At 44.6% G+C, this 25,354-nt stretch overlaps 1 protein-coding gene across 5 annotated transcripts in view; it reads right to left on the bottom strand.

Annotated features, from left to right (window-relative positions):
- Positions 1-74: 74 nt before the first annotated feature.
- Positions 75-25,354, bottom strand: part of LOC137536142 (outer mitochondrial transmembrane helix translocase-like) — a 44,767-nt gene continuing 19,487 nt past the window's right edge. For 4 of the 5 annotated variants that reach the window (XM_068258217.1, XM_068258216.1, XM_068258213.1 and 1 more), the window contains exons 2-10: positions 21,984-22,148; positions 19,821-19,919; positions 18,746-18,866; positions 16,174-16,374; positions 11,874-11,980; positions 6,048-6,137; positions 3,413-3,463; positions 598-731; positions 75-512 (exon numbers count right to left, since the gene is read on the bottom strand). In XM_068258217.1, coding sequence (XP_068114318.1) covers positions 395-512; positions 598-731; positions 3,413-3,463; positions 6,048-6,137; positions 11,874-11,980; positions 16,174-16,374; positions 18,746-18,866; positions 19,821-19,919; positions 21,984-22,145 — 1,083 coding nt within the window. In that variant the 5' untranslated portion in view covers positions 22,146-22,148 and the 3' untranslated portion in view covers positions 75-394. Of the gene's footprint in view, positions 513-597; positions 732-3,412; positions 3,464-6,047; positions 6,138-11,873; positions 11,981-16,173; positions 16,375-18,745; positions 18,867-19,820; positions 19,920-21,983; positions 22,149-24,185; positions 24,320-25,354 lie in introns of all 5 variants that reach the window. The other variant, XM_068258215.1, reaches the window with a different exon arrangement.

Here is a 25,354-nt window from a genome sequence, read left to right on the forward strand (position 1 = left end):
TTTGTATAAATACAGCTGGAAGTGTTCTCCTATGCATACATGTTTTATAGTAGACTAAATGATGGGCTGAAAGGGACTGTTCAGCCCATATTATTTATTTTAAGGAATACAGCTAAGTCCTGCATCCAGACTGAATGGCAGTATACAGCAGTCCAATGTCAGTTATTGTCAGCAGGACACATGACACAGCCAGAGAGTATCCACTTCCTCTCTGCAAGGCTCTTTACTTTCTATTGAATTGTTGCTGGAGTCCACAAGGGAGGCTGAAGTCCATAATGAAGGGAGGCTGAAGTCCATAATGTCCAGTCACCACTAGAGATGATGGTTCTCCTCCTGCAGCATCTCTTGTATTTCCCTTCTGGAGATCACTTCAGGTGATTCTAGCGACAGCTATTCAGTCCAGACTAACTTGCATTAAACCTCCATGGTTCGTTGCAGTCTTCGATTTCTTCATTTTGTCAATAGCTCTCATTAGATCCTGTTGCTGAATTGGTCGGATCTCTTCACCCGGACTGCGGAAAACAGAGACAGGAATTTCCACGAACAGATTCCAGGATAAAAGAATAAAATTCATTGATACATGGCAGTCATACTCACCAGTCCTCTGAGCTGCTGGTCACGCTCTCCCTGACACACAACAGAGCGGCATCTCTGCACATCTCCTTCAGGTCACTCCCAGAGAAATTCTCTGTATTTCTTGCAATCTGGGTCAAATCCAAACATGTATCAATCTGTTTCAAAAAGACCAGCGCTACAATGAATTAGGGGAAAACAAATATACTGTCCTACAAAATTAAAAAAACATGGACCTAAACTTGCCCAACAAAATTAAATGCAGTTTGCCTTACTGATCACTTGTACAATCGCCTTGCTGTGAGATTTTCAGTAAATAGATGAATATTTATCTGTCCCCTCTAACATAACCAGGGCTCTTTCCCTCTAAACCCCTCCCGTTATACTTTAGTGAACCCCCATAGTTTTCACTGATTATTTCACACTGACTAGGCTAACATCTTCTGAAGGAAAACCAACATCACAGCAGCCTCACCTCCCTCTGTTACTTTATCCTCTATCACCCCTTGATTAATTGGGGACAGCATGGCTGTTACAGCCACTAGCTTCTCTCTGAAGTTGAGAATGGTGATGGTAATAAGGGGCGTGGCAATGCTGTAGGATACAGTAGGAGTGGCGTTGTCTGATGTGGAGAGTTGTGGAAGGGGTGGCACCAGGACATAACCATCCTCCCAAGGTGACAAGAAGGGTTGTGGCCATCTGCTCTGACAGTATATCTAACACCTATGGCCTCTTTCCCACTAAGACGTTGCGTTAGATGCGACGTTAAGGTTGCATAACGTGCCCCTAACGCAACGCATGGTGGTGTTGAAGTTGGACGTCAGATTGAGCCATGTTGTGCGGCTCTTGATGCGTCCGTGATGCGTACTTTTTGACGCATGTGGACCACGTGGTCCCGCCAGCCAATCACCGCACAAAGCGGCCGTTCCAGGAAGTAAACACTGCACGTCACACAGTGCAGTGAATATTAATTAGCCATGTGGCTGGCCGCAATAGCGGACTCTCCCCTCCTCCTCGCGGCTTAGCTGTGTATAGCGTACTGCATGCAGTACTGTCACTTAACATGCAGCGTTACAATGTAACGCAACGTGGGCACTGTGAACAGCCCATTGATTTCTCATTACTGTGCGTTGGGCTGCGTTACAGGCTGCTCTAACGGCGTACGTTAAAAAGGGGCGCTGGGAAAAAAGGGCGCGGGGTTTTAAACGATAAGCATGGATAACGTTTAAAAATGTATTGTACTGTATTTCGTTTAAAATTAATGTTTTATAAAGTTATAAATCATTAAATAATGTGCATTAAATCGGCAATTGTAAAAACGTTAATCTTTCGTTTAAATAGTGAAACGTATAATAACGTTTAAAATTTTTTTTTACTAAGTAACCCTCCCTGTACCTAGCCCTAACCCCTAGACCCCCCTGTTAGTGCCTAAACCTAAGACCCCCCTGTTGGTGCCTAAACTTAAGACCCCCCTGTTGGTGCCTAAACCTAAGACCCCCCTGGTGGTGCCTAAACCTAAGACCCCCCTGGTGGTGCCTAAACCTAAGACCCCCCTGGTGGTGCCTAAACCTAAGACCCCCCTGGTGGTGCCTAAACCTAAGACCCCCCTGGTGGTGCCTAAACCTAAGACCCCCCTGGTGGTGCCTAAACCTAGGACCCCCCTGTTGGTGCTCAAACCTAAGACCCCCCTGTTGGTGCCTAAACCTAAGACCCCCCTGTGATAAGCATTAATAACGTTTCAAAAACATATTGTGCGGTTTTTTCATTTAAAAATAATGTAAAAAAAAAATAAAATTGTACTGTTTTTCATTTAAAAATAATGTTTGAAAAAAATATTGTACTGTTTTTCGTTTAAAAATAATATTAAAAAATGTATAAATCATTAAATAATGTGTAATCATGAGAAGCAGTAATAAAACATTAAGTCTCCGGGCGCCGCTTTTAAAACGTTATTTTTCTCCGGCGCCCTTTTTTCCTATCGGGCGCCCATTAAACGATATTTATTATGGGAGTGAATGGCGGCGCCCGATTTGTCCACTAGCCTCCTGCGCCCTTTTTTACTGTTACCGCTCTAACGTGTGCCTGTAATGTCCCACTGTGAAAGCAGCCTAGAACAGGCATGGGCAAACTTGGCCCTCCAGCTGTTAAGGAACTACAAATCCCACAATGCATTTGCCTTTATGAGTCATGACTGTGGCTGTCAGACTCCTGCAATGCATTGTGGGACTTGTAGTTCCTCAACAGCTGGAGGGCCAAGTTTGCCCATGCCTGGCCTAGAGTATAGTCTAAAGGGGGGTTTGGCAGAAACAATGATAGGTAGGAGGTGGTAAGGATTAGTTATATAAGATTATTTGTAAGACAGGTTTAACCCATTAGGAGCTTCAAAGGAATTATCTTGTTTGCGATAAGTGCACTGCTTTTAAACTCAGTCAGCAAAACTTGTGCTGTAAGTTCTTAGAATGCGTTGATTTCTTTCTACTAGCAGAAAATGTAGAAACTGAAAGCAGAAGTCCTCTGCTATTGTCTCACACTGCCCCCTAGTGACAAGTGGCCATGAATACACATTACAGCAGTACTAATTATTAGCAAGGAAATGTAACAAATAATAAATAAATAAATAAATGTGCTAAAATAAATTGGCATAGAGCACTTGCAAGCCTCCAAATAAATTGGTTGCTAAAAGGTTAATAGTAGCAGACAGTTTTGGATGTGAGTAGACATTACAAAAAAATGACAAAGAAAAAAAAACATTGCAATATTTTAGGACAGTGGTAGAATTTTGGGATAGAATGAGTTTTAACATACATAAACATGCAAATAAAAAGAGTTTGTTACTTACATTCTCATGTCTCAGTATGAGATTAAGAATTGCTTCTCGCTGTCTCAGGGACTGCAAAAAAAAAAAAAAAAAAAAGTCAGAATTTAATCATTACTGCTCTGCTAAATTAAAAATAACATTCATTTTCAGCAGTTGTTCCCTTCAGAGTGGCTTCAGGACTTATTCATGCATGTATAAACTGCTACAACCTCGAGTAACTACAGTTACTTTTGTGACCCTAAGGGCTGGTGCACACCGAGCGGCTTTTTCAGCGTTTCTGCAGCTGCTTGCGGCTGCGGATACGCTTGGTCAATGTATCTCAATGGGGTGGGTCACACCAGAGCGGGAGGCGTTTTGCAGAAACGCATACTCCCGGGGTGAGGCATTTTTTGGATTGTGGATGCGTTTCTGCCTCAATGTTAAGTATAGGAAAAACGCAAACCGCTCTGAAAAATGGCAGTTCAGAGCGGTTTTGCAGGTGTTTTTGTTACAGAAGCTGTTCAGTAACAGCTTTACTGTAACAATACATGAAATCTACTACACCAAAAACGCTTTACAAAACCGCAAAATGCTAGCTGAAACGCTACAGAAAAATAACAAAAAGCGTTTCAAAATCTGCTAGCATTTTGCAGATCTGCTAGCGGGTTTTGGTGCACACCGGCCTTTGTCTGCATATCAACTTTTTTTCTGCATATCAGTACCTGGCTTCAGAATGCTGAGCCTCAGACACATGCTAGACTGAATTAAGCCAAGAAGTCGCTCCTCCCATCTCAGCTGAGAATCTATTGTGTGTGCAGGTGACCCATGAGGTACCTTTTCACCTCGAAGGGTTTTTCCTCTCAATAAACCAGAGCAATTTTCACCCGTCAGCGCTCCTTCCATTCATTCACCTATAACTTTATTACTACTTATCACAACAAAACAATCTATATCTTGTTTTTTTGCCACTGATTATGCTTTCTTTGGGGGGTACTTTATGCTAAGAATTATTTTATTCTAACTCAGTTTTAATGGGAATAATAAGAAAACAATTTAAAAAATCCATTATTTCTCAGTTTTCGGCCATTATAGTTTCAAAATAAAACATGCTACCATAATTAAAACCTATACATTTTATTTGCCCATTTCTATCGGTTATTGCAACGTTTAAAATTTTTCCCTAGTACAATGTATAGTGCCAATATTTTATTTGGAAATAAAAAGGTGCATTTTTTAAGTTTTGTGTCCATCCCTAATTGCAAGCCCATAATTTATAATGTAATTGTAGAATACAATTTTTGTATACATATTTAAAAAGTTCAGTCCCTAAGGTAACTATTTATGTATTTTTTTTTATTTGTAATTTTAAAAAAATAAAAATAAAAAAAAATGGTAACTTTAGGGGAGTGTGGGAGGTCAGGGGTTAATAAAAAAAAAAAGTGACTAGGGATGATAAACTAAAGGGGGATGTAATATTACAATTTGGCCACAAGATGTCCTCAGTGGTGACTTCAGCTCAGTACTGTTAGTACGGAAACAGAAGCACTACGCGCTGTTTGAATAGACGGCTGCAGCCATTCACACGGGGAATTAGATCAATGAATGGGATTTGTTTTCCCATTCATTGATCTAGCGGTGGGTGATCGGCGGTAATGAGCGGCGGTAACGAGCAGGGGTGGAATGGGGGGCGGGGGGGGGGGGGGGGGGGTTGGGTTCCGGCGGGAGTTGTGGCATTTAGCAGGGACGTAGTTACTCGTCCCGGGGGAGGTGAAATGGTTAAGCCAAGCACTGTCGCTCTGGGGATCGAGCCTGAAACCCAACAGGCAACGGTCATGCTTGGTGTGTATGTACCTTAAGGTAAGTTGCTTACAGGACTTACTGTATTTTTAGAATACTACTGAAAAGTAAAAAGGAAATCATGACTGCTTTAACAGGCTTCATGCAGCCCCCCTCCCCCCCCCCCCCTAATCATATGTTAAAGGATACCAGATGTCAAAAAATCTTAATATGCAGTGGGTAGGGGAGTAAGAGCTTATACTTACCGCTCCTTCCATTCCGCTCAGTCAGCTGCCGTTCACCTGTAATCCTTACTGGTCTTCTCCGCAAGTCAGACGACTCTCCTGACTTGTCTTCCGAAACATACTGCACTACGAAGATTACAGGAGAACGGCGGGAAGGATTACAGGAGCACGGCGGGAAGGATTACAGGAGAACGGCGGCTGACTGACCGTAACGGAAGGAGAGGTAAGTATAAGCTCTTATTCCCCTACCCACTGCATATTAGGATTGTACGACATCTTGTATCCTTTAGGAGCCGTTTCCACTGGCATTTTTGATGTGAGGCGAACGCAACCGGATGCGGCGTCATGCGGCTTCCCGTCGGCGGCTATGGGGACTCTAATGCGTGCTGCGGAAAACTGCAACATGCTATCCATAATTTCCCCCGGATCACGTAGGTAAATTCTCCAACTGAGGTGAAGGTAAACTACTCCATTGACGTGAATTGGTTGCAGTTTCCTTGCGTTGCGGAGCGATTTCCGCATTGCAACGCGTCTAGCGGAAACGGGCCATCAAACTTTGCTGTGTTGCAGGTGGTAATCTATGCCAAACAATGACCTGTTCACCATGTCCTATTGTAAGTTGTAACTACCATCTTGTCCCATGACCATGAACATACCGGCTGATTGATATGGAATCTGGTAGGCATTCTCCTCATTATTGCTGTGTCCAGATCTTGAGGACGATTTGTGGCTCCCATTACTATCACCTGCAGGAAAAAGTCAGGACATAAAATCTATGAGCATTTTGTTATCACAATAATCTATACTGCTGCGCTTACATTTAATTATAGGAAGAAGAGAAGGATGTGGGACCAGCATAAATCTTCTGACACTTATAATATTTTCAATCCTAGGTATGCAATCTAAGGTGCAGGAATTCAGTGCTAACAGAAATACTGTAGATAAGGTATAAGCAACACAGCTCTATTCCCAACTTTTTATTACCCAGTTGTTTTAGCAGATCACTGAGGACTAACGTGAAAACATAGAGGCCTATTTATAAGCTGCACTAAATATTTTTAACAAACCACCTTCCTATTGCCCAGTTGCAAAATAATGAGACACTTTATTAGGGCCACATCACATCTTTCTCATGGAATAGTTTAGCCTTCTGTCAGTGAGTGCCTACAGCAGAGCTTACACTTGCCTGCAAGCCCCTCCTTAGGTTCCATTTTTACAGTGCTGCCTCACTGATAAGTTAGGTCATATGTGACATAATTAAGCCAATCAGTGGCCCAAAACATGAAAATAAACTAAAAAGTGTCACAATGTATTTAATCACAAACCAACTGTGGTCTAATGCAGGGCCGTATCTCTTAAGAGGCACCCGTGGGCCGGTGCCATGGGCGGCCCCTCAGGGGGGGGCGGCCTCCTATATGGTGTGTTATTTAATGTATTTAAAATTTTTCCTCTGGTCCTCTGGAGTGGACCTCTGGATTATTATTTTTTTTTTAAGGGAGGGGGGGAGGGGGGGGGGGTTGGGGGCGAGTCTGGTCCAGCCCAGGGTAGCTGCAGCTGGCACCTGCCCTCCCCATCCATGCCTGGCAGTGGTTTAGTCCCGACCTCCTCTTCAGCGGGGCTGAGCCTGTGAGTGTGTGACAGAGCAAACCACTGGCCAATGAACTGCAGGCGGGCAGGGTCGGAAGTGCGACCTGAAGCTGCATAATTCATTTCCTGACAGCTTAGCAGGCAGCTCGTCTGGGTCCCTGTCTTGCCTGATGTCTGCAGCTTTTCTGTGCAGCGGCAGGTTTTCTCCCTCAATCCCAGCCTCCTGCCTCATCAAGCTCAAGGGGAGAGGGACACTGGCTGCACAAACATCACGGGCACTCTCCATGGTAAGACGACACCTCCTCTCAACTTAATTTGCCTTATCTGCCTGTCACATGTCAGCCCTGATCACACAGTCCAGCATCTCTCTGTCTCTAGTGTGTAACCCTTTCACTGCTGGTGTAAGCTGATTTAGCTAGCTGCAGCACTGATACTACTACCTAAACTGGGGACACCTATATACCTACTATCTAACTGGGGACACCTATATACCTACTATCTAACTGGGGACACCTATATACCTATTACCTAAACTGGGGACACCTATATACCTATTACCTAAACTGGGGACACCTATATACCTACTATCTAACTGGGGACACCTATATACCTAGCTACTATCTAACTGGGGACACCTATATACCTACTATCTAACTGGGGACTGCTATATACCTACTATCTAACTGTGGACTGCTATATACCTACTATCTAACTGTGGACTGCTATATACCTACTATCTAACTGGGGACACCTATATACCTAGCTACTATCTAACTGGGGACACCTATATACCTAGCTACTATCTAACTGGGGACACCTATATACCTAGCTACTATCTAACTGGGGACACCTATATACCTAGCTACTATCTAACTGGGGACACCTATATACCTAGCTACTATCTAACTGGGGACACCTATATACCTAGCTACTATCTAACTGGGGACACCTATATACCTACTATCTAACTGGGGACTCCTATATACCTACTATCTAACTGGGGACTCCTATATACCTACTATCTAACTGGGGACACTTATATACCTACTACCTAAACTGGGGACACCTATATACCTACCTACCTACTATCTAACTGGGGACACCTATATACCTACTACCTATACCTAAACTGGGGACACCTATATACCTACTGTCTAACTGGGGACACCTATATACCTACTACCTAAACTGGGGACACCTATATACCTACTATCTAACTGGGGACACCTATATATCTAGCTACTATCTAACTGGGGACACCTATATACCTACTACCTATACCTAAACTGGGGACACCTATATACCTACTATCTAACTGGGGACACCTATATACCTACCTACTATCTAACTGGGGACACCTATATACCTACTATCTAACTGGGGACACCTATGTACCTACTGTCTAACTGGGGACACCTATGTACCTACTGTCTAACTGGGGACACCTATGTACCTACTGTCTAACTGGGGACACCTATGTACCTACTGTCTAACTGGGGACACCTATGTACCTACTGTCTAACTGGGGACACCTATGTACCTACTGTCTAACTGGGGACACCTATGTACCTACTGTCTAACTGGGGACACCTATGTACCTACTGTCTAACTGGGGACACCTATGTACCTACTGTCTAACTGGGGACACCTATGTACCTACTGTCTAACTGGGGACACCTATATACCTAGCTACTATCTAACTGGGGACACCTATAAACCTACTACCTAAACTAGGGACATTTTCTGCTGAAAAACTGCCCACGTTGTGATTATTCTCTGCTGAAATGTTGCACTCATTGCGATTATTCTCTGGTGAAATGTTGCCCTCACTGCGATTATTCTCTGGTGAAATGTTGCCCTCACTGCGATTATTCTCTGGTGAAATGTTGCACTCATTGCGATTATTCTCTGGTGAAATGTTGCCCTCACTGCGATTATTCTCTGGTGAAATGTTGCCCTCATTGCGATTATTCTCTGGTGAAATGTTGCCCTCATTGCGATTATTCTCTGGTGAAATGTTGCCCTCATTGCGATTATTCTCTGCTGAAATGTTGCCCTCATTGCGATTATTCTCTGCTGAAATGTTGCCCTCATTGCGATTATTCTCTGCTGAAATGTTGCCCTCATTGCGATTATTCTCTGGTGAAATGTTGCCCTCATTGCGATTATTCTCTGGTGAAATGTTGCCCTCATTGCGATTATTCTCTGGTGAAATGTTGCCCTCATTGCGATTATTTTATGGTGAAACATTGCCGCATTACGATTATTTTATAGTGAAACGCTGCCCCATTACGATTATTTGGCACCTATGGGGGGGACCCCATCCAAATTTTTGCAAGGGGGCCCAGCAGGGGCGTAACTAGAAGTCACTGGGCCCCCCTGCGAAACTTTGGATGGGGCCCCCCTACCCCCTTCACTTTCTGCACAGGTAACCGGAGAACCAATGTTAATCAATTGGCTAGTGCACACTTGAATGTGTTTTCCCCATGCAGATCAGAACAGACCGCAGCAAACCACTGCACGCATTTTCTCGATCAATTACATTAGCTCCTGTGATAAAAATTGCATGTTTTCACACATACAGACACACATGGTGTGCAGAAAACACGTACAGAAAACGGACATACAGTGTGCTCCCAGCCTCAGCTTATTACACTCACGCTGTCCATCTCTGATGGAGCAGAACTGGCTCTGCAGACTCCTCCAGCATCACTACAGTACAGAACACTTGGGGAGGGGTAGAGGTTGGTGGCTGGGCGCTGTACACAAGAGCCTGCCATATACTGAATAGGGACTGTGTACAAATCCTTGTACGATTCTTTATCAGTATCTGAGCAGATGCAGTCATTAGAACAATTCCCTGGCTACCTATACTGCGGCCACCTATTTCTGGCTACACCTATCCCTGGCTACCTATACTGCGGCTACCTATTTCTGGCTACACCTATCCCTGGCTACCTGTACTGCGGCCACCTATTTCTGGCTAAACCTATCCCTGGCTACCTATACTGTGGCAACCTACTACTGGCTACACCTATCCCTGGCTACCTATACTGCGGCCACCTACTACTGGCTACACCTATCCCTGGCTACCTATACTGTGGCCACCTACTACTGGCTACATCTATCCCTGGCTACCTATACAGCGGCCACCTACTACTGGCTACACCTATCCCTGGCTACCTATGCTGCAGCCACCTACTACTGGCTACACCCATCCCTGGCTACCTATGCTGCAGCCACCTACTACTGGCCACACCTATCCCTGGCTACCTATACTATGGCCACCTACTACTGGCTACATCTATCCCTGGCTACCTATACAGCGGCCACCTACTACTGGCTACACCTATCCCTGGCTACCTATACTGCGGCCACCTACTACTGGCTTCATCTATCCCTGGCTACCTATACAGCAGCCACCTATTTCTGGCCACACCTATCCCTGGCTACCTATACAGCGGCCACCAACTACTGGCTACATCTATTCCTGGCTACCTATACAGCGGCCACCAACTACTGGCTACACCTATCCCTGGCTACCTATACAGCGGCCACCTATTTCTGGCTACACCTATCCCTGGCTACCTATACTGCGACCACCTACTACTGGCTTCATCTATCCCTGGCTACCTATACAGCGGCCACCTATTTCTGGCCACACCTATCCCTGGCTACCTATACAGCGGCCACCAACTACTGGCTACATCTATTCCTGGCTACCTATACAGCGGCCACCTATTTCTGGCCACACTTATCCCTGGCTTCACCTATCCCTAGCTACCTATGCTGCGACCACCTATTACTAGCTACACCTATCACGCCATCAGGACTTTTGCAGGAATAGGGTGAGCCTTTTTACAGTTCCCGAGGGAGTGGGGCACCCCACACTGGGGTGGAGGGGCACAAAATGTAATGGAAGGAGGTGGGGCCCTGGTCCAAAAAATTGCATAATACCGTATACCGTCATACTGTGGTATTTTTTTTGACGGTTATCATACCGTGGAATTTCATACCGTTGCAACCCTAGTCACTTTACTCATACCCGGGGAGAAAACATGGCCTTTGACTTTGGGCTGCACTCTTACTAGGAAGTTTTAATTGGTCACACCCACTGTATGTTATGGACACGCCCACTGTATTATGTGGCCACGCCCATTTTTCGCCGCGGCACGCTCCGCGTGCCGCCAACGCCCTCGGGGGGGGGGGGGGGGCGCCATAGGTTTGGGGTGCCTAGGGGAGCTCAAACCCTAAATACAGCCCTGGTCTAATGTGACAAGGCAAAAGGTCATATCTATGAAGTGGAACTTTAAGGGGCAATATTAAAATATAAAGAAACCTGCAGATCCATCTTTAAAATGAACCCAAGGTGAGAGGGATATGGAGGCTGCCATATTTAGTTCCTGGTAAACAATGCCAGTTGCCTGGCAGCCATGTTGATCTTCTGGCATAAGTAGTGTCTGAGTCAAAACCCTGAAACAAGCATATGGCTAATCCAGTAAAACCTCAGTCAGCTGAGTCAGAGTACCCGATCTGCTGCATGCTTGTTAGGTGTCTATGGCTAAAAGTATTAGAGACACATGATCAGGAGGACTGCCAGGCAACTGGTATTGTTTAAAAGGAAATAAATATGGCAGTCTCCATATCGTTCTCACCTTTGGTTCCCTTTAAGAATATTCTCTTTCATACTGTGTATTGTGTAAGCAGCCGATGTTGAATTTCAAACATATGGCTTATTCGTTCCAGTAGCCAGCACTGGGGTTGTGTGCATAAACACATACATGTTCTTCAGTGGTACAAGCATGACAAACCATTTGCCTACACCTGCTACTTACTGAGTTCCTCCGGCTCTATAAGCCTGATGGAACATCATCCTCTATCCACACATTATTTACCTGGCAGCTGTAATCTGTATCCAATCCATCCCAGAGACTCATGAACTGAGCTTTCATCATGGCTGTGGCCTCATGGTCGTTACTGGAACGACTCCGAAGGAAAGAGTCTTTGTAAAATCAAAGCAGAAAAGGTTTCCAATTACTCTGAAAATATGTATAATACACCAGCTTTCAAGTATGCAAGCTGATGTAACCAGATGACCATTCCTTAAAGGTACTCAGAGTTCTTGAAAATAGAAAGATTTATACATACCTGGGGCTTCCTCCAACCCCATATGCTTGGATCGCTCCCATGCCGCTGTCCTCAGTCTTCTATAGCGCCAGTACCGGGTCCCCACACTTCCGTCAGTCGGCTCCAGTCTACGCAGGAGAAGTGTGCTCTTTTGGTATCTCTCCAGTAGCTGGTGGAGAGATACATAGAAGGCGCACTTCTTAGACTGACGGATGTGCGGGAACCCGATACTGGAGCTGCATACATCGGAAGACGGCAGCATGGGAGCGATCCGAGCGTATGGGGCTGGAGGAAGCCCCAGGTATGAATAAATCTTTTTTGTTTTTGTGAGCTCTGGTACACTTTAAATTGTACCAGAGACAAAGTAAAATAAAAGATTTATACATGCCTGGGGCTTCCTTCAGCCACCTCAGTATGGATTGCTCCCATGCCATCTTCCTCCGCCTTCTTGGTCTCCCGTTAGCAGCATCGTAAGTTTGTCAAGGGCCAGTCCAAGCAAGCGCAGTGCGGCTGTGCGCAACCCCCATCTCGCTCCTGTGGCTGAGAGCGTTCTGCGCCTGCACAGTAGTACTGCGCAGGTGCAAAGTGCTCCCAGCTACAGGAGCGCGCCAGGTCACGCGCACACAGCCATGCATGCCCCCCCCCCCCCCCCGACTTGCCAAACTTCCGGGGCTGCTAACGGGAGACCAAGAAGGCGGAGGAAGATGGCGTGGGAGAAATCCGTGTGGAGGGGGCTGGAGGAAGCACCAGGTATATATAAATCTTTTATTTTACTTTGTCTCTGGGTCACTTTGTTTCATTCGTTTTTATTGAATTTTTGAATAAAACACAGGTTTACATTTATCTGCAGTGATAGTTGCATATTAAACAGACGTTCTGTACATATGTATTACTTATTAATCATTAACTTGAACAATAAAGAGAATGGACTATGTCTTAATCATTTCTCCTGTTTTCCCCAATTAGCATGGCCTCTCTGGGCTTGGGTTTGCAGGAGGTTAGGTATTCAGATAGATTGTTAGACATAGTGGATACTATGAGTGATAGATAGAGAGAAAGAGCAAGAAAAGGGCAAAAATCAAGATAAAAGAAAAGAAAAACGAAGACCAGGCCAGACTGGGAAGTGGGAGGAGGGGTTGGGCAATCTTTCTATGCGGCATTTTTTTTTTTTTTTTCAACATGCATATCAGTTGCTTGAATTACCAGGGTAGCGCTGCTTTAGTTGGACTTGTTTTCCAAGGGGGGGGGGGGGGGGGGGGGTACTACACCACACTGGAGTGTGTTAGTTAGTTTAGTCTGGGGCAGAGCCTCATGTGGATTATAAGGTTTTAAAGGGTCTTTACAGAGTAAGGAATGGTGGCTCAAGTGTTCCTTTTGTAGGATTAGACTTCTATGTGATCCCTTATCCAGTCACAGGAAACCTTAAAGTCAGAATTGCTTAGGAGGGATCTGCTTCTGATACGACTCTCAAGTGTCATGTTGGTACATACCATCGATAAGAGCTGGTTGAAAGGTATCCGAGCTGTGGACTTCCAATTGGAGGTTACTATTTGAAGGGCTGAGATGAGAATATGGCAAATGAGGGGCCTATGTTTAGTATCTAAGTCCGTTATGCCATATAATATCAGAGCTAGTTGAGGTTTTAGTTGGAACCTTGGTGAGATAAGTTTTTTTAGTAGCTTGTCCACCTTTAACCAGAACTCTTTTACCAATGGGCAGTCCCATAGCATGTGTAACAGTGTTCCAATTTCATTATTACATCTCCAGCAGGTGGCCGATAGTGAGGGGGAGAATGATGCCATTCGTCTGGGAGTCAGGTACCATCTGTTAAGTGATTTCTGTAGCGTTTCCCAGTGGGAGTTACATTATAGAGAATTTTAGTAGAGATTTAACTGAGAGGAGAACTTTCTCAGGGCAGATATAGGTATCTAGGTCAGTAGACCAGATATTGCAGTATTTACTAAGGTTTTTTTTGCAGTCTGGGTCTCTGGGTCACTTTAATGTCTGGTCCAACCATGACAATCATCCATGATCACTTACTAGCCACTAATTATGCCAGAAGACCAGTATTACTAATAAAGGGGAAAACAGGTTGTAAAGCAGAAAAATGCAGTTGTTTCTTCTGCAGGGGTTTCAAACTCGCGGCCCATTTGTGGCCCTCGATACAATATTTTGTGGCCCGCGCCAGCAAAAGCTTCCTTATAGTTCGCATTAGTGCTCCAAAGTAATCCGCCGCACCCCTGCCGCTAAACGTGGGCTGCAGAGCCCCCAAATCGCCCGGGGGGCAATCCGCCGGCATTTCCTGGAAGGGGCAGAGCTTTCAGCTTCAGCTCTGCCCCGCCTGACGTCAATCGCGGCGCATTGCCGCCTCTGCCCGCCCCTCTCACTCTTCCTTCACAGAGAGGAGCGGGCAGAGGCGGCGATGCGCCGTGATTGACGTCAGGAGGGGCAGAGCAGAGCTGAAGCTGAAAGCCCTGCCCCTTCCAGGAAATGCCGGCGGATTGCCCCCCGGGCGATTTGGGGGCTCTGCAGCCCTCGTTTTGCGGCGGGGACACCCTTATGCGTGAAATCCCTTATGCGGCCCAGCCTCATCCTGGCTTTGCCTCCTGCGGCCCCCAGGTAAATTGAGTTTGAGACCCCTGTTCTAGAGTCACTTTCCAGTCACAATAAAAAAAAAAAAAAGTTTCAATAATGGAAAGCGATTACCGTTTGTTACAGTACCCTTGTTTATCAGAACTTTTGTGTTGAATCACCACATTAATAGCTTCCCAAACAGATCCGTTTTCCACTTTATAAGGTAGAATTGATTTAGGCTAAGTTCACAGTGGGACGTTAAAGTCGCACGTTAAACCAGCATTTAACGCAGAATAACTCACTGCAATGAAAAATCAATACCCCGTTCACAGTGCACACGTTGAGTTGGTGTCTAACGCTGCACGTTAAGTAAAAGTACTGCATGCTGTGCGTTATACACGTTATTAGCTGTGTTACACTGTTTGCACATGCTCAGTAATGACTTGGAAGCATACTTTTCTTGCCTGTATTTTTTACTGTATCTGCGTCAACACTGCGTTGCGACTTTTTGGGCGCGTTGCAAGTTTGCGGTGCGACTTTAACGTTGCATCAAAACGCAACGTCCCACTGTGAATCTAGCCTGAGTGTTCTTGTATAACAGCCTCTTTACTGCAGAACAGTCCTGCATCCTTTATAAGGCAGTAGCTATTAAAAAAAGGGTCTGCAAAGCAGTTTGTTCTCGCTACTGAGCCATTTGTTCCAATCTGAGACAGGATCCTTCAAAATTACTAATCGCAATTGTTGGCAATCACATAAAATCACTACAAAACCCACCGGGAGTTGCTGCTAAAATAGATTTATGAAATGCTAGTAAAAACGTTAAGCAAGTGCATCTGCGAAAAGCAAGGGTCCAAAGTCTAATGCCTGGTACACACCATGCGATTTCTCATCAGATAAATGGTCAAATAGATCATTTCCAATCGTTTTTCTGATCGATTTTTTTTTTGATAATTTCTATACAAAATCGATTAGAAAGATGATAGGAAATTATCTATTCAACCCGTCTATCTGATGGGAAATTGCATGGTGTGTACCAGGCATAACTCCAACTGAAAGATGGGAGTTTGTCTGCAGAGAGTCAATGCAATAGTCCATGTGTTGAAAATGTGTAACAAAGGCTTGTCCTGTGCAGCTAATGACTCTTGCAGCACGGTGAGAATTTCTGAACATTGTCATGGCAGCTGTATTCCAAACAGAATATAGCTGCAAAGAGCAATCTGATTTTTAAAATGGAGACCTGCGGGACCGGTCTCCTATACCTGGAGACCGGTCCACAGGCTCCATGTGATAATCTATGGCCAGTTGTCTTTCAGACTAGGTAGGCTCATAGAAAAGCATGGGAAAATGAGTTTGTGTATGAGTGCTTGGAGTATCTGCAACAAGACAGGGCAGGAAAAACATTTATCCTCAGAATCATCTATGCATCAATGTACTGTATTTGTAAATGACATATCATGCCATATCTGCAGATGAAGGGTCATTAAAGCTATTTACCAATCTCATCGATGAAGATAATGGCAGGCTGGAGCTTGACTGCTAGCGAGAAGACAGCAGCCGCCAGTTTCTGGGACTCCCCGTACCACTTGTCTGTCAGCGTGGATGGCTGCAGGTTGATGAAGCGACATCCAACTTCCTTGGCGGTGGCTTTGGCGATCAGAGTTTTACCACATCCAGGAGGCCCGTACAGAAGCACACCTAGCAAATCAAGCAGGGCTCTATGAAATACTGAAACGTGCCCATTATGATGGTAACTAGAACACCAGCTGATAACTGTAGAGTGCATGGATGAACCTCTAATAGAAATGGTCAATAAGATGCTTATTACTCTGTCTTGTAGGCAAGATGCACCATAAGGATATATAGTAGAATACAGTAAATGATTTAGCATAGACACTTACTGTAATGTTCCTGGTTTCAGCATCAGAAACAATTTCTATAGCTATAGATTCCTGCACATTGGTATGTAACCCCTACCTCCCAGTGATGCTTGGCCTACGCTGTTTATATTTGCGGAATTCTCATCCCCAGAGCATTCTGGGAGACCAGGCATATTTTGTATTGGCTTCAGAATTCTCAGAAACAAACATTCTGCAGAGATCACCTGCCAGTACTAAAGAAGTTGCTGCCTGTGATACATCTCAGAAAGTAAATCAGAACAAGGAATGGTTTTACAATGGGCAAACACTACATTAGAGGAACTATAGTGAAAATAGGCAAACTGTGTGCAATTTGGAGAGGGACTCATCATAAAACACCAGGAATCGCATCTGACTGGCCCAGGCTGCATCTGGTTTGCATTAAAGTCAGCATGCAAGCTGGAATTAGAAGCATTCCGTTGGCCTTGTTTCATCTCTAATAGTGATCAAATATTTTTCACAGTCCACCAGATCAGCCCAGATCCACCAAAGGCTTTTACTGTAAACATGGAAACAGCAACTCAACCTGCAATTATAAACAGTGATTGAGATGCAAATTATAACACGCTGTATGCAGCTTGGGATGGGGCCAATCACATGCACTTCTGGCTGATTTGTAACAACACAATTCCAGGCTGCACACAACTTACATTAAGGCTGCTTTCACAGTGGGACGTTACAGGTGCACGTTAGAGCAGCCTGTAACGCAGCCCAACTCACAGCAATGAAAAATCAATGGGCTGTTCACAGCGCCCACGTTGCGTTACAGTGTAACGCTGGACATTCAAAGACGGTGCAGCATGCTGTGCGTTATAGGTGGTTTTAGCTGCGTTAGACTGTTTGCACATGCTCAGTAAGGGGAGAGTCGCTATTGTTCCTAGCCACATGTCTAATTAATATTCACTGCACTGTAGTGTTGTCCAGATCATGAACAATTCGGATCTTTGATCCAGATCTTTTTTGTGAGTCAAATCATCCAGATCATCACAATGAAGGATTCGGTTCACAGTGGATGTCTGGAAGAAACAGGAACTGCAGCTTCTGTGCACAAGCACAATCTTCCTGCTGCATCTCTCCCTTCCCCATTAGCACCCTCAATGTGCCTTCATTCTCCTGCACCTCTCACTCTGCTGCACCCCTGCTTCCTGCTTCCCTAGTAAAATGATTCAAAGATTCGGTTCAAAGATCCGGATCTTTTCAATGATCTGATTCGAATCATTGAAAAGATCCAGACTTCCCAAGATAGCACCAAGAGCCTCATAGCTCAATCTGACGTCCAACTTCAACACCACCATGCGTTGCGTTAGGGGCACGTTATGCGACCTTAACCTCCCCTAAAACGCAACGTCTTGGTGTACAAGAGGCCTAAAGGAAACCTGAATTGAGTGGGATATGGAGGCTGACATTTTTATATAATTTAAAACAATGCCAGTTGCCAGGCTGTCCTGCTGATCCTCTGCCTCTAATACTTTTAGCCATAGACGCTGAACAAGCATGCAGATCAGGTGTTTCTGACAAAAATCTGACTATATTAGCTGCATGCTTGTTTCAGATGTGTGAGTCAGACAATGCTGCAGCCAAAGAACACTACCAGGCAACTGATTTTGTTTAATTGAAATAATTATGGCAGCCTCCATATCACTCTCCCTTCAGGTTCCTTCCCCATCTTCTATTCTTCTTGGAACACCACAGAGGAAATGGTGTGGCCTGTACCATGCACTCTTGACAAAGGGCTGACACAGGCAAAAAAACATTGTGCAATCCTACCTAATAAAAGGTCAGGTATCTCTGTCAACTTGCATCCATGTGTGCGGTCCTAGTGACCATGCATGGGTGCAATAAGGCAGAAAGGGAGTGCCGTACATAACAAGAGGCACTGAATACTGTTTTTTTTTTCTTCATAACATAGCCTAAAATGATCAGATTGGGTTAACTAGTTGCATCAATGTGCAGGATGTGAATATATGCTTATTATGATTTTGCTTATTGTAATGCCAAGTCAATGTTCCAGGTCTCCTACCACTAACATGGAAAAATGAGGGGAGGTCTGAGACTCTCACAATATGTCCCCAAGAGAAGTCTTTCACAGCTACTTCATTCATTAGGAGACATAATTACACATGCAATAGATCATATACAAATCACAACACCTTTGGGTGGTTGCAGCAGTCTTGATTTCTGAAATAAATGTTTCTTTCTTATGGGTAGAATAACGGTATCCTTCAAGTCTGTTATTACGTCATCCAGGCCGGCAATATCACTCCACGTTACCTGGAAAGAACAAAGTCTAATGTTACATGATAGCCTTCTGAAGTTTAGTGACCTCACCCTCATATATGCAAGTAATGGTGCGTTACAAGGATTCACTTTCATCTACGTCCTGATTTTTAACCGAGCCAGATGAAGCTAATTAAAGAGAACCCGAGATATCACAAAGTTGAAAAGTAAACACCAACGAGAAGGAATTCTCTGCATTAAGAGGCTTCCAATGTGGTCATCCGGTCCCCCACCACTCGCAGGGACCCTCCTTAAAGGACAACTGAAGTGAGAAGAATATGGATGCTGCCATATTTTTCATTTTTAAATACCAGTTGCCTGGCAGCCCTGCTGATCTATTTAGCTGCAATAGTGTCTGAATCATACCAGGAACAAGCATGAAGCTAATCTTGTCAGATTTGACAATAATGTCAGAAACACCTGATCTGCTGCATGCTTGTTCAGGGTCTATAGCTAAAAGTATTAAAAGGCAGATGATCAGCAGGAGGGCCAGGCAACTGGTATTTAAAAATAAATCAATATGGCAGCTTCCATATCCCAATCGCTCTTTTGCCACAAGCATGGCCTTACTGTACCTGCTTGAGCATGATCACGCCTGCCCAGTAGCATGAGCGGCTCCGGCTCACACAATCCACCCCGCTATTCATTAAGAAAAAAAAAATCGATTCCAATCTTCCACCACGTTTGACAAAAAGATCCAAAAATTGTTATAGATTTTTTTTTTTATTAATGGCAAAATTTCAAAACTATGCATGTTCAATTTTGTTTTAACATATAAAGGAGTGCAGTGCAAAGGACCTGCTCTTAATACTAACCCCTTCTGTATATTAACCCCAAAGAGAACATTTACACTTTGCAAATAATAAGAGAATTGTAACAAACGTTGGCAGCTGCCTGTAAAACAGGAAACAAAGTGAGGCTGCTGTGGCTGGGCCACTGGTAACATACCAGCATGCTGAGGGGGTCCACAAGGTGAGCTGCAATGCTCATTTCATACTCAGTCAGCTTTACATTCTTTACACCAATCTGTCTCATCAGCTTCTCAGCCTGGTAAAAAGAACACAGTCACAAGCAGGTTTATTTTTTATACTTTCCTTATCATTAAAGATACATTTCTATGCGTTTCCCCTGTATCTGGGGAATGTGACCAGGGATAGAATGAGGTCTCCCAAGATGCCATTTGCAGGGACGGATCTAGGGGGGGGCAAGCGGGTCTCTTGCCCCAGGCGCAGTTTGTTGAATTCTTAAAAAGGCGGCAAAATGTGGATGGGGAATGGCAGTTTAGGCGCCAAAACCTCACCTTGCCCCAGGCGCAACTTGGGGCAACTCGGTCTAGATCCGTCCCTGGCCATTTGACCATTGTTATGCATGTAAAATGTCTAACAAGTATCTACCAATCACATATTGTTAGCCACAGAGATATGGCAGAGTAAAAATGTATTATCTTAGTCTGTTGTTGCCGCAATCATCAAAGGTTTGTGCAAGTCTGATAATATCGTATGAAAGACATCCTTAGCACATATGCATTACACACAGAAACGAGTTGTCTGAAAAGATCTGTGTGGCCAGTGGGAGTCATCATTTATTAGATTGTAAGCTTGCAATGGCAGGGCTCTCTCACCCTTTGGGGCTTGATTCACAAAAGAGTGCTAACTGTTAGCACGGCCGTTTTCGCGTTTGCAAATTTATTTCACATGAAAATTCAACGATAACGATTTTGCATGCGAAAACGCGAAAATTCGCGCGAAACCGGCCGTGCTAACAGTTACCACTCTTTTGTGAATCAAGCCCCTGGAATTTGTGATACATTTTATTCAGCATGTTACATTTTTCACTGTAATTACTTGGTCTACCAATTCTGTATTATGTACCAGTGTCTATATCTGGTGTACACAGCTGTCTGTATTATTAACCCCTTCGGGATCGGCTGCCTACCACCTTTAAGGACCAGGTATTTTACATGCAGGGGGGCGAATTTGGGGGGGGGGGGGTGTCTGGCAGCCGGATCCCTACTGTAAGCACTTAGCTTTGGTCCCCCCTGGGTGGCCAGGTGTCCCCCGTGTTGATGGCAGCCTTTACTCACCTCCCAGGCTCCAGCGATGAGCAGCTGTAGACACCTCCACTCTCGCCGGCTTCCCGGCTCGTACTGACACTAAATCCCTGGTCGTGGCTTGATGACGTCATCAAGCCGGGACCCGGCACTTAGCGTCAATACAGCAGGGATGCCAGCCAGAGCAGAGGCGAGCACCGGTTGGGGGAACGGCAGGAAGGTGAGTGGATCCTCTTCCTCCCCCCCCCCCTACTGTCACACCTCTGTAAGTGATCACTATGATCCACCGGCAATCATAGTGATCACGTGATCAGCAGCCATACGCGATGGCTGCTGATCACTGAGGGGAGATGTCAACCGTCATATGACAGCTTAATCTCCCCTCTCTGGTGCGCACGATCGCATCGGGACGGTTCTTTAGCGCGGACGTTGAATCAACTCCCAGTCAGGGTGGCAGCACCACCTCCTGGACTACTACGTCGGTCCCCAAAAGGTTAAGTACCCCATGTTTGTTTCTTACTTTGTACAGGGCTACAGAATATGCTGGCACTTTATAAAACAATCATAAAAAATTGAGAAACATGAATTATATGCACATTCCTTAAAAAGAAACCGTAACCAAGAACTGAACTTGAACCCAATCAGTAGCTGATACCCCCTTTCCCATGAGAAATCTTTTCCTTTTTTAAAATGGTTCATCGGGGGTCTGTATAGCTAATATTGTGGTGAAACCCCTCCCACAGTGTGATGTCAGGACCATGGTCCTGACAGTTTCCTGTCTGTTAACCTCATTGCATTGTGGGAAAAAGCTGTTTACAGCTGTTTCCAACTGCCAAAAAAGCAAGCAGCAGTAAAAATGTCACCAAGTGATACATGTCAGAATGTAAATCAGGGAGAGGAAATATTTTACAGTGGGCAAACAGTGACTAAATCATTTTTACATAATTATTGTAAAAATAAAGAACTTTTTTTATTACATTATTTTCACTGGAGTTCCTCTTCATATGCAACCTTGGCATAAACTGAGCCATGCAGGAGAATTTACCATCGTACTGTCATACCTGCTTCTGGGCTTCCATTTTCTGCTTTCTGGTGGGATCTATGGCATCTACCATCCATTTGATAGTAAAGTAGGTTACTGCGCCAAATAACGTCAGTCGGAAGATCAAGCCAACAACTTCATTTCGGCTCAGGGGGCGAGAAAATGCTTCTGAATTGACCATTTTCTAAACAAAGTAAGAAAAGATGATGCAGGTTAAATAACAATTATATTTGCCCTTTTTTGAAATGAAGCAAAATATTAGATCATTAGATTGTGAGCTCTTTTGAAGGACAATAAGTATACAGAACCTCAGCAGTAAGCATGTTACTATTATCTCACCATTGTGGAACATAGACACAGTTCTTCTGTCAGGGATCACAATAGACTCCGAATGTGTCACAACTGGCTCCTGTAATTGTTGTGAAGGTGTCACGGACGGTTGCGGGGCCGCAGACGCGTCTTAGAACCACCCGTGAAAAAAATGCGATCGCAATCGATTCTCTGCATCGATTACGATTCAGATCAATAGAATCTGGATTGGTTGTGTAGGGGCTACCTGTAGCAACCTGGAGTTTCCCTTTCTCCCAGCTGTCACGGAACAGCCGGGAGGAACGTAGGCGATTCTGGAAGATTTGACGCCGGTTTCTCCGATTTCTTGTTCAGATCTGCTAGTCATTGCAGCAAGCAGAACTGACATTCCTGGTTTTTCTTTTTTTTAATAAAGACAGTCCTTTCCCTCCTTCCACCAAAAGGCACGAGCCTGCTGCAGAGTGTTCCTGGCTTCAAGCTGTGCTGATGGCCCATCCATCAGATATAGTTGATAAGCAGGATGGCAGAAACAATCTAGTTGGAAAAAGTTAGACATTCTGGCTACAATCCCAGCAGGGGAGCTGACACGTAGCTGGCTGGCCCCAAACTTCAAAAGAGCCTTTGCCTGGGAAAGACCTGCTGTAAATCCCAGATGTATATCATATTCCATAAACTGCTATATGTGTCATATTTTCTGTGTTGCCAGGCTGGCAGACCCTCCAAACTAACAGAGCATGATGGGCCCTGTCTGGTGCTGGTTCTGAGGAAGTTTCAGAACATTCTGAGGTAAAGACTGCCAGTTAGGCAGTTCGAAAGTGATGATACTGATGATACCACAGGGGTCCCACCCCTAATGTTTGGTATCAGGCTGCTGGGTAATTCGAGGCAGACCTGAAAATGTTAGTAAATCTGCCCTGACCTGTACGGTTCTGTGAGATAGAGCCCATATATGGTTAGATATAATTTCTGGTCCCCAGGACAAGGGGAGGACTCATCTCATATTCTAAGGGGGTGTGTGGCTCCCGCCCTCACTCCCTCCTACTGGATCAGGGGCATAAGAATGGCAGAGGAGCCAAACTCAGTGTCCTCCACCCTGAAACACCATCATGATCTCATCTGTGCCAGCTTGAGGATATGCTGGCATCCACCTGGTCTGAACTCTGAACTTTGATCTGAAACAAGGGATTTTACCAAGGACTTTATGATTCTTCCCACAAAAGGACATCTTTCCATGAAACTAAGTATTTTTTCTCCCTTTCTTTTATTTTTCATACTGGCTATTACTGTTTTAATAATTGTTGATTTTAATAATTGTCTGTATATATTAATTATTTATATTTCTTGTGAATAAAAGACTTTATCAAAGTCATTCACTGTTCCGCTACCCTGGTTCTCAGCCGCACAAACTGAACCAGACCTCTGAAGAGACGCTACTATTGTTGATAACCAGACAGAATAGATTGTGTTTAACCGTTTTTATTTGCAGGACCAGTCAGTCAGTCGGGTCCACTGGCCCATACCAGTGGTGGTGGAAGATACCCTGAAATCGTGTGTAAGTGGTAAACAGGCTTCCTTCTAGTCGGGCTGCTGCCTAAGTTCCGTTGATTTCCATGCACCGAGTGCGACCAAAGCTTGCACGGTCTGTGTGCTGAAACCGATTGGAAGGCAATTTGCGGTCTGACCACTAGGGCTCCTGTAACAGAAGGCCCTTATGGCCCGTACACACAATCAATGTTGCCCAATAAGGATCAGGACCCAATCCCTTGGCCGACATTGCAGGGCAGAGGCCGTGCAGATTCTTTGCTCTCTTGCAAGCGAGCAACGGGGGGGGGGGGGGGGGGGGGAGGGGAGGGGAGGAACACAGGGGTGTCATCACACAGCGGGCAGGGATGTGGAGGTGGATGTATCTTACCTGTCAAGGATCCCGCTCTGCCTGCTACACCTGACTGGTGCCACAGTTGCAGGTTTTGTTCCTCGTCTTACGTGCTTCTTCCACTATTGCTTCCACAGTAAATGGACAGCAGAGAAGGCAGGGAAGAGGAAGTGCTTCAAACACAGAAGCGGCTGCATCACTAGGCGAGTGTAGAGGTTGGTACACTATCACCGGACAGGTTAGGAAAACAAAATTACCTCTCCCAACTAAAATACAGAAAGTGTAATACATTATATTTTACCATCTCCATTTAGTATGATGGTTGAACAGATACTGAATACCATAGCTCCCAACTGTCCCTTTTTTGGAGGGACAGTCCCTCTTTGGGAGCTCTGTCCCTCTGTCCCTTTTTCCTCCTCATTTGTCCCTCTTTCAGGATGGTGTCCCTCTTTCTATGTAAATTATACATTTCTCTACTAAAATGTGTTTGATTGACTCAAAACTTTATTCCCATCCTTTAAATTGATATATTACTAATTTTAAAATGTTACTATAAAGGAAAATGAATCAGGATAGAAAACCATTGTGGTTTGAGCTATAAAACAACATATTTTTCTTATGAAATCTTTATGGTATGCGTGACTAGGGGTGTGGTGGGGCGTGATCAGGGGTGTGGCAGGGGAGTGGCTTAAATGTTCCTCTTTCTCATCTCTAAAGGTTGGGAGGTATGTGAATACTATGAGAAGATTGTGTACATAAAATCTCATACTACATGGACGTAGTAAAATTGGTCAGTATTTGTCCAATCAAAATTGAGTACCAGGCTTAAAAGACAACTGAAGCAAAAGGGATATGGATGCTGCCATATTTATTTCCTTTTAATAAAAGTTGCATAGCTATACTGCTGGTCCTCTACCTCTAATACTTTTAGCTATAGACCCCGATCAAGCATATGAAAATAAGGTGTTTCTGACATTATTGGCAGATCTGACAAGATTAGCCACATGCTTGTTTCCGGTGTTATTCAGACACTGCTGCAGCCAAATAGATCAGCAGGATGCCAGGCAACTGGGATTGTTTAAAAGGAAATAAATATGGCAGCCTATACATATGGTCTCATGTCAGTTGTCCTTTAATGCTGGTGATAGACATCCTCACTCTGTGGAATGTGTAAGGCCTGGGACCCAGATAGCAACAGATCAAAAAGT

Source organism: Hyperolius riggenbachi, chromosome 10 (genome assembly GCF_040937935.1).
Source record: "Hyperolius riggenbachi isolate aHypRig1 chromosome 10, aHypRig1.pri, whole genome shotgun sequence".
In the NCBI taxonomy this organism is placed as follows: domain Eukaryota; kingdom Metazoa; phylum Chordata; class Amphibia; order Anura; family Hyperoliidae; genus Hyperolius; species Hyperolius riggenbachi.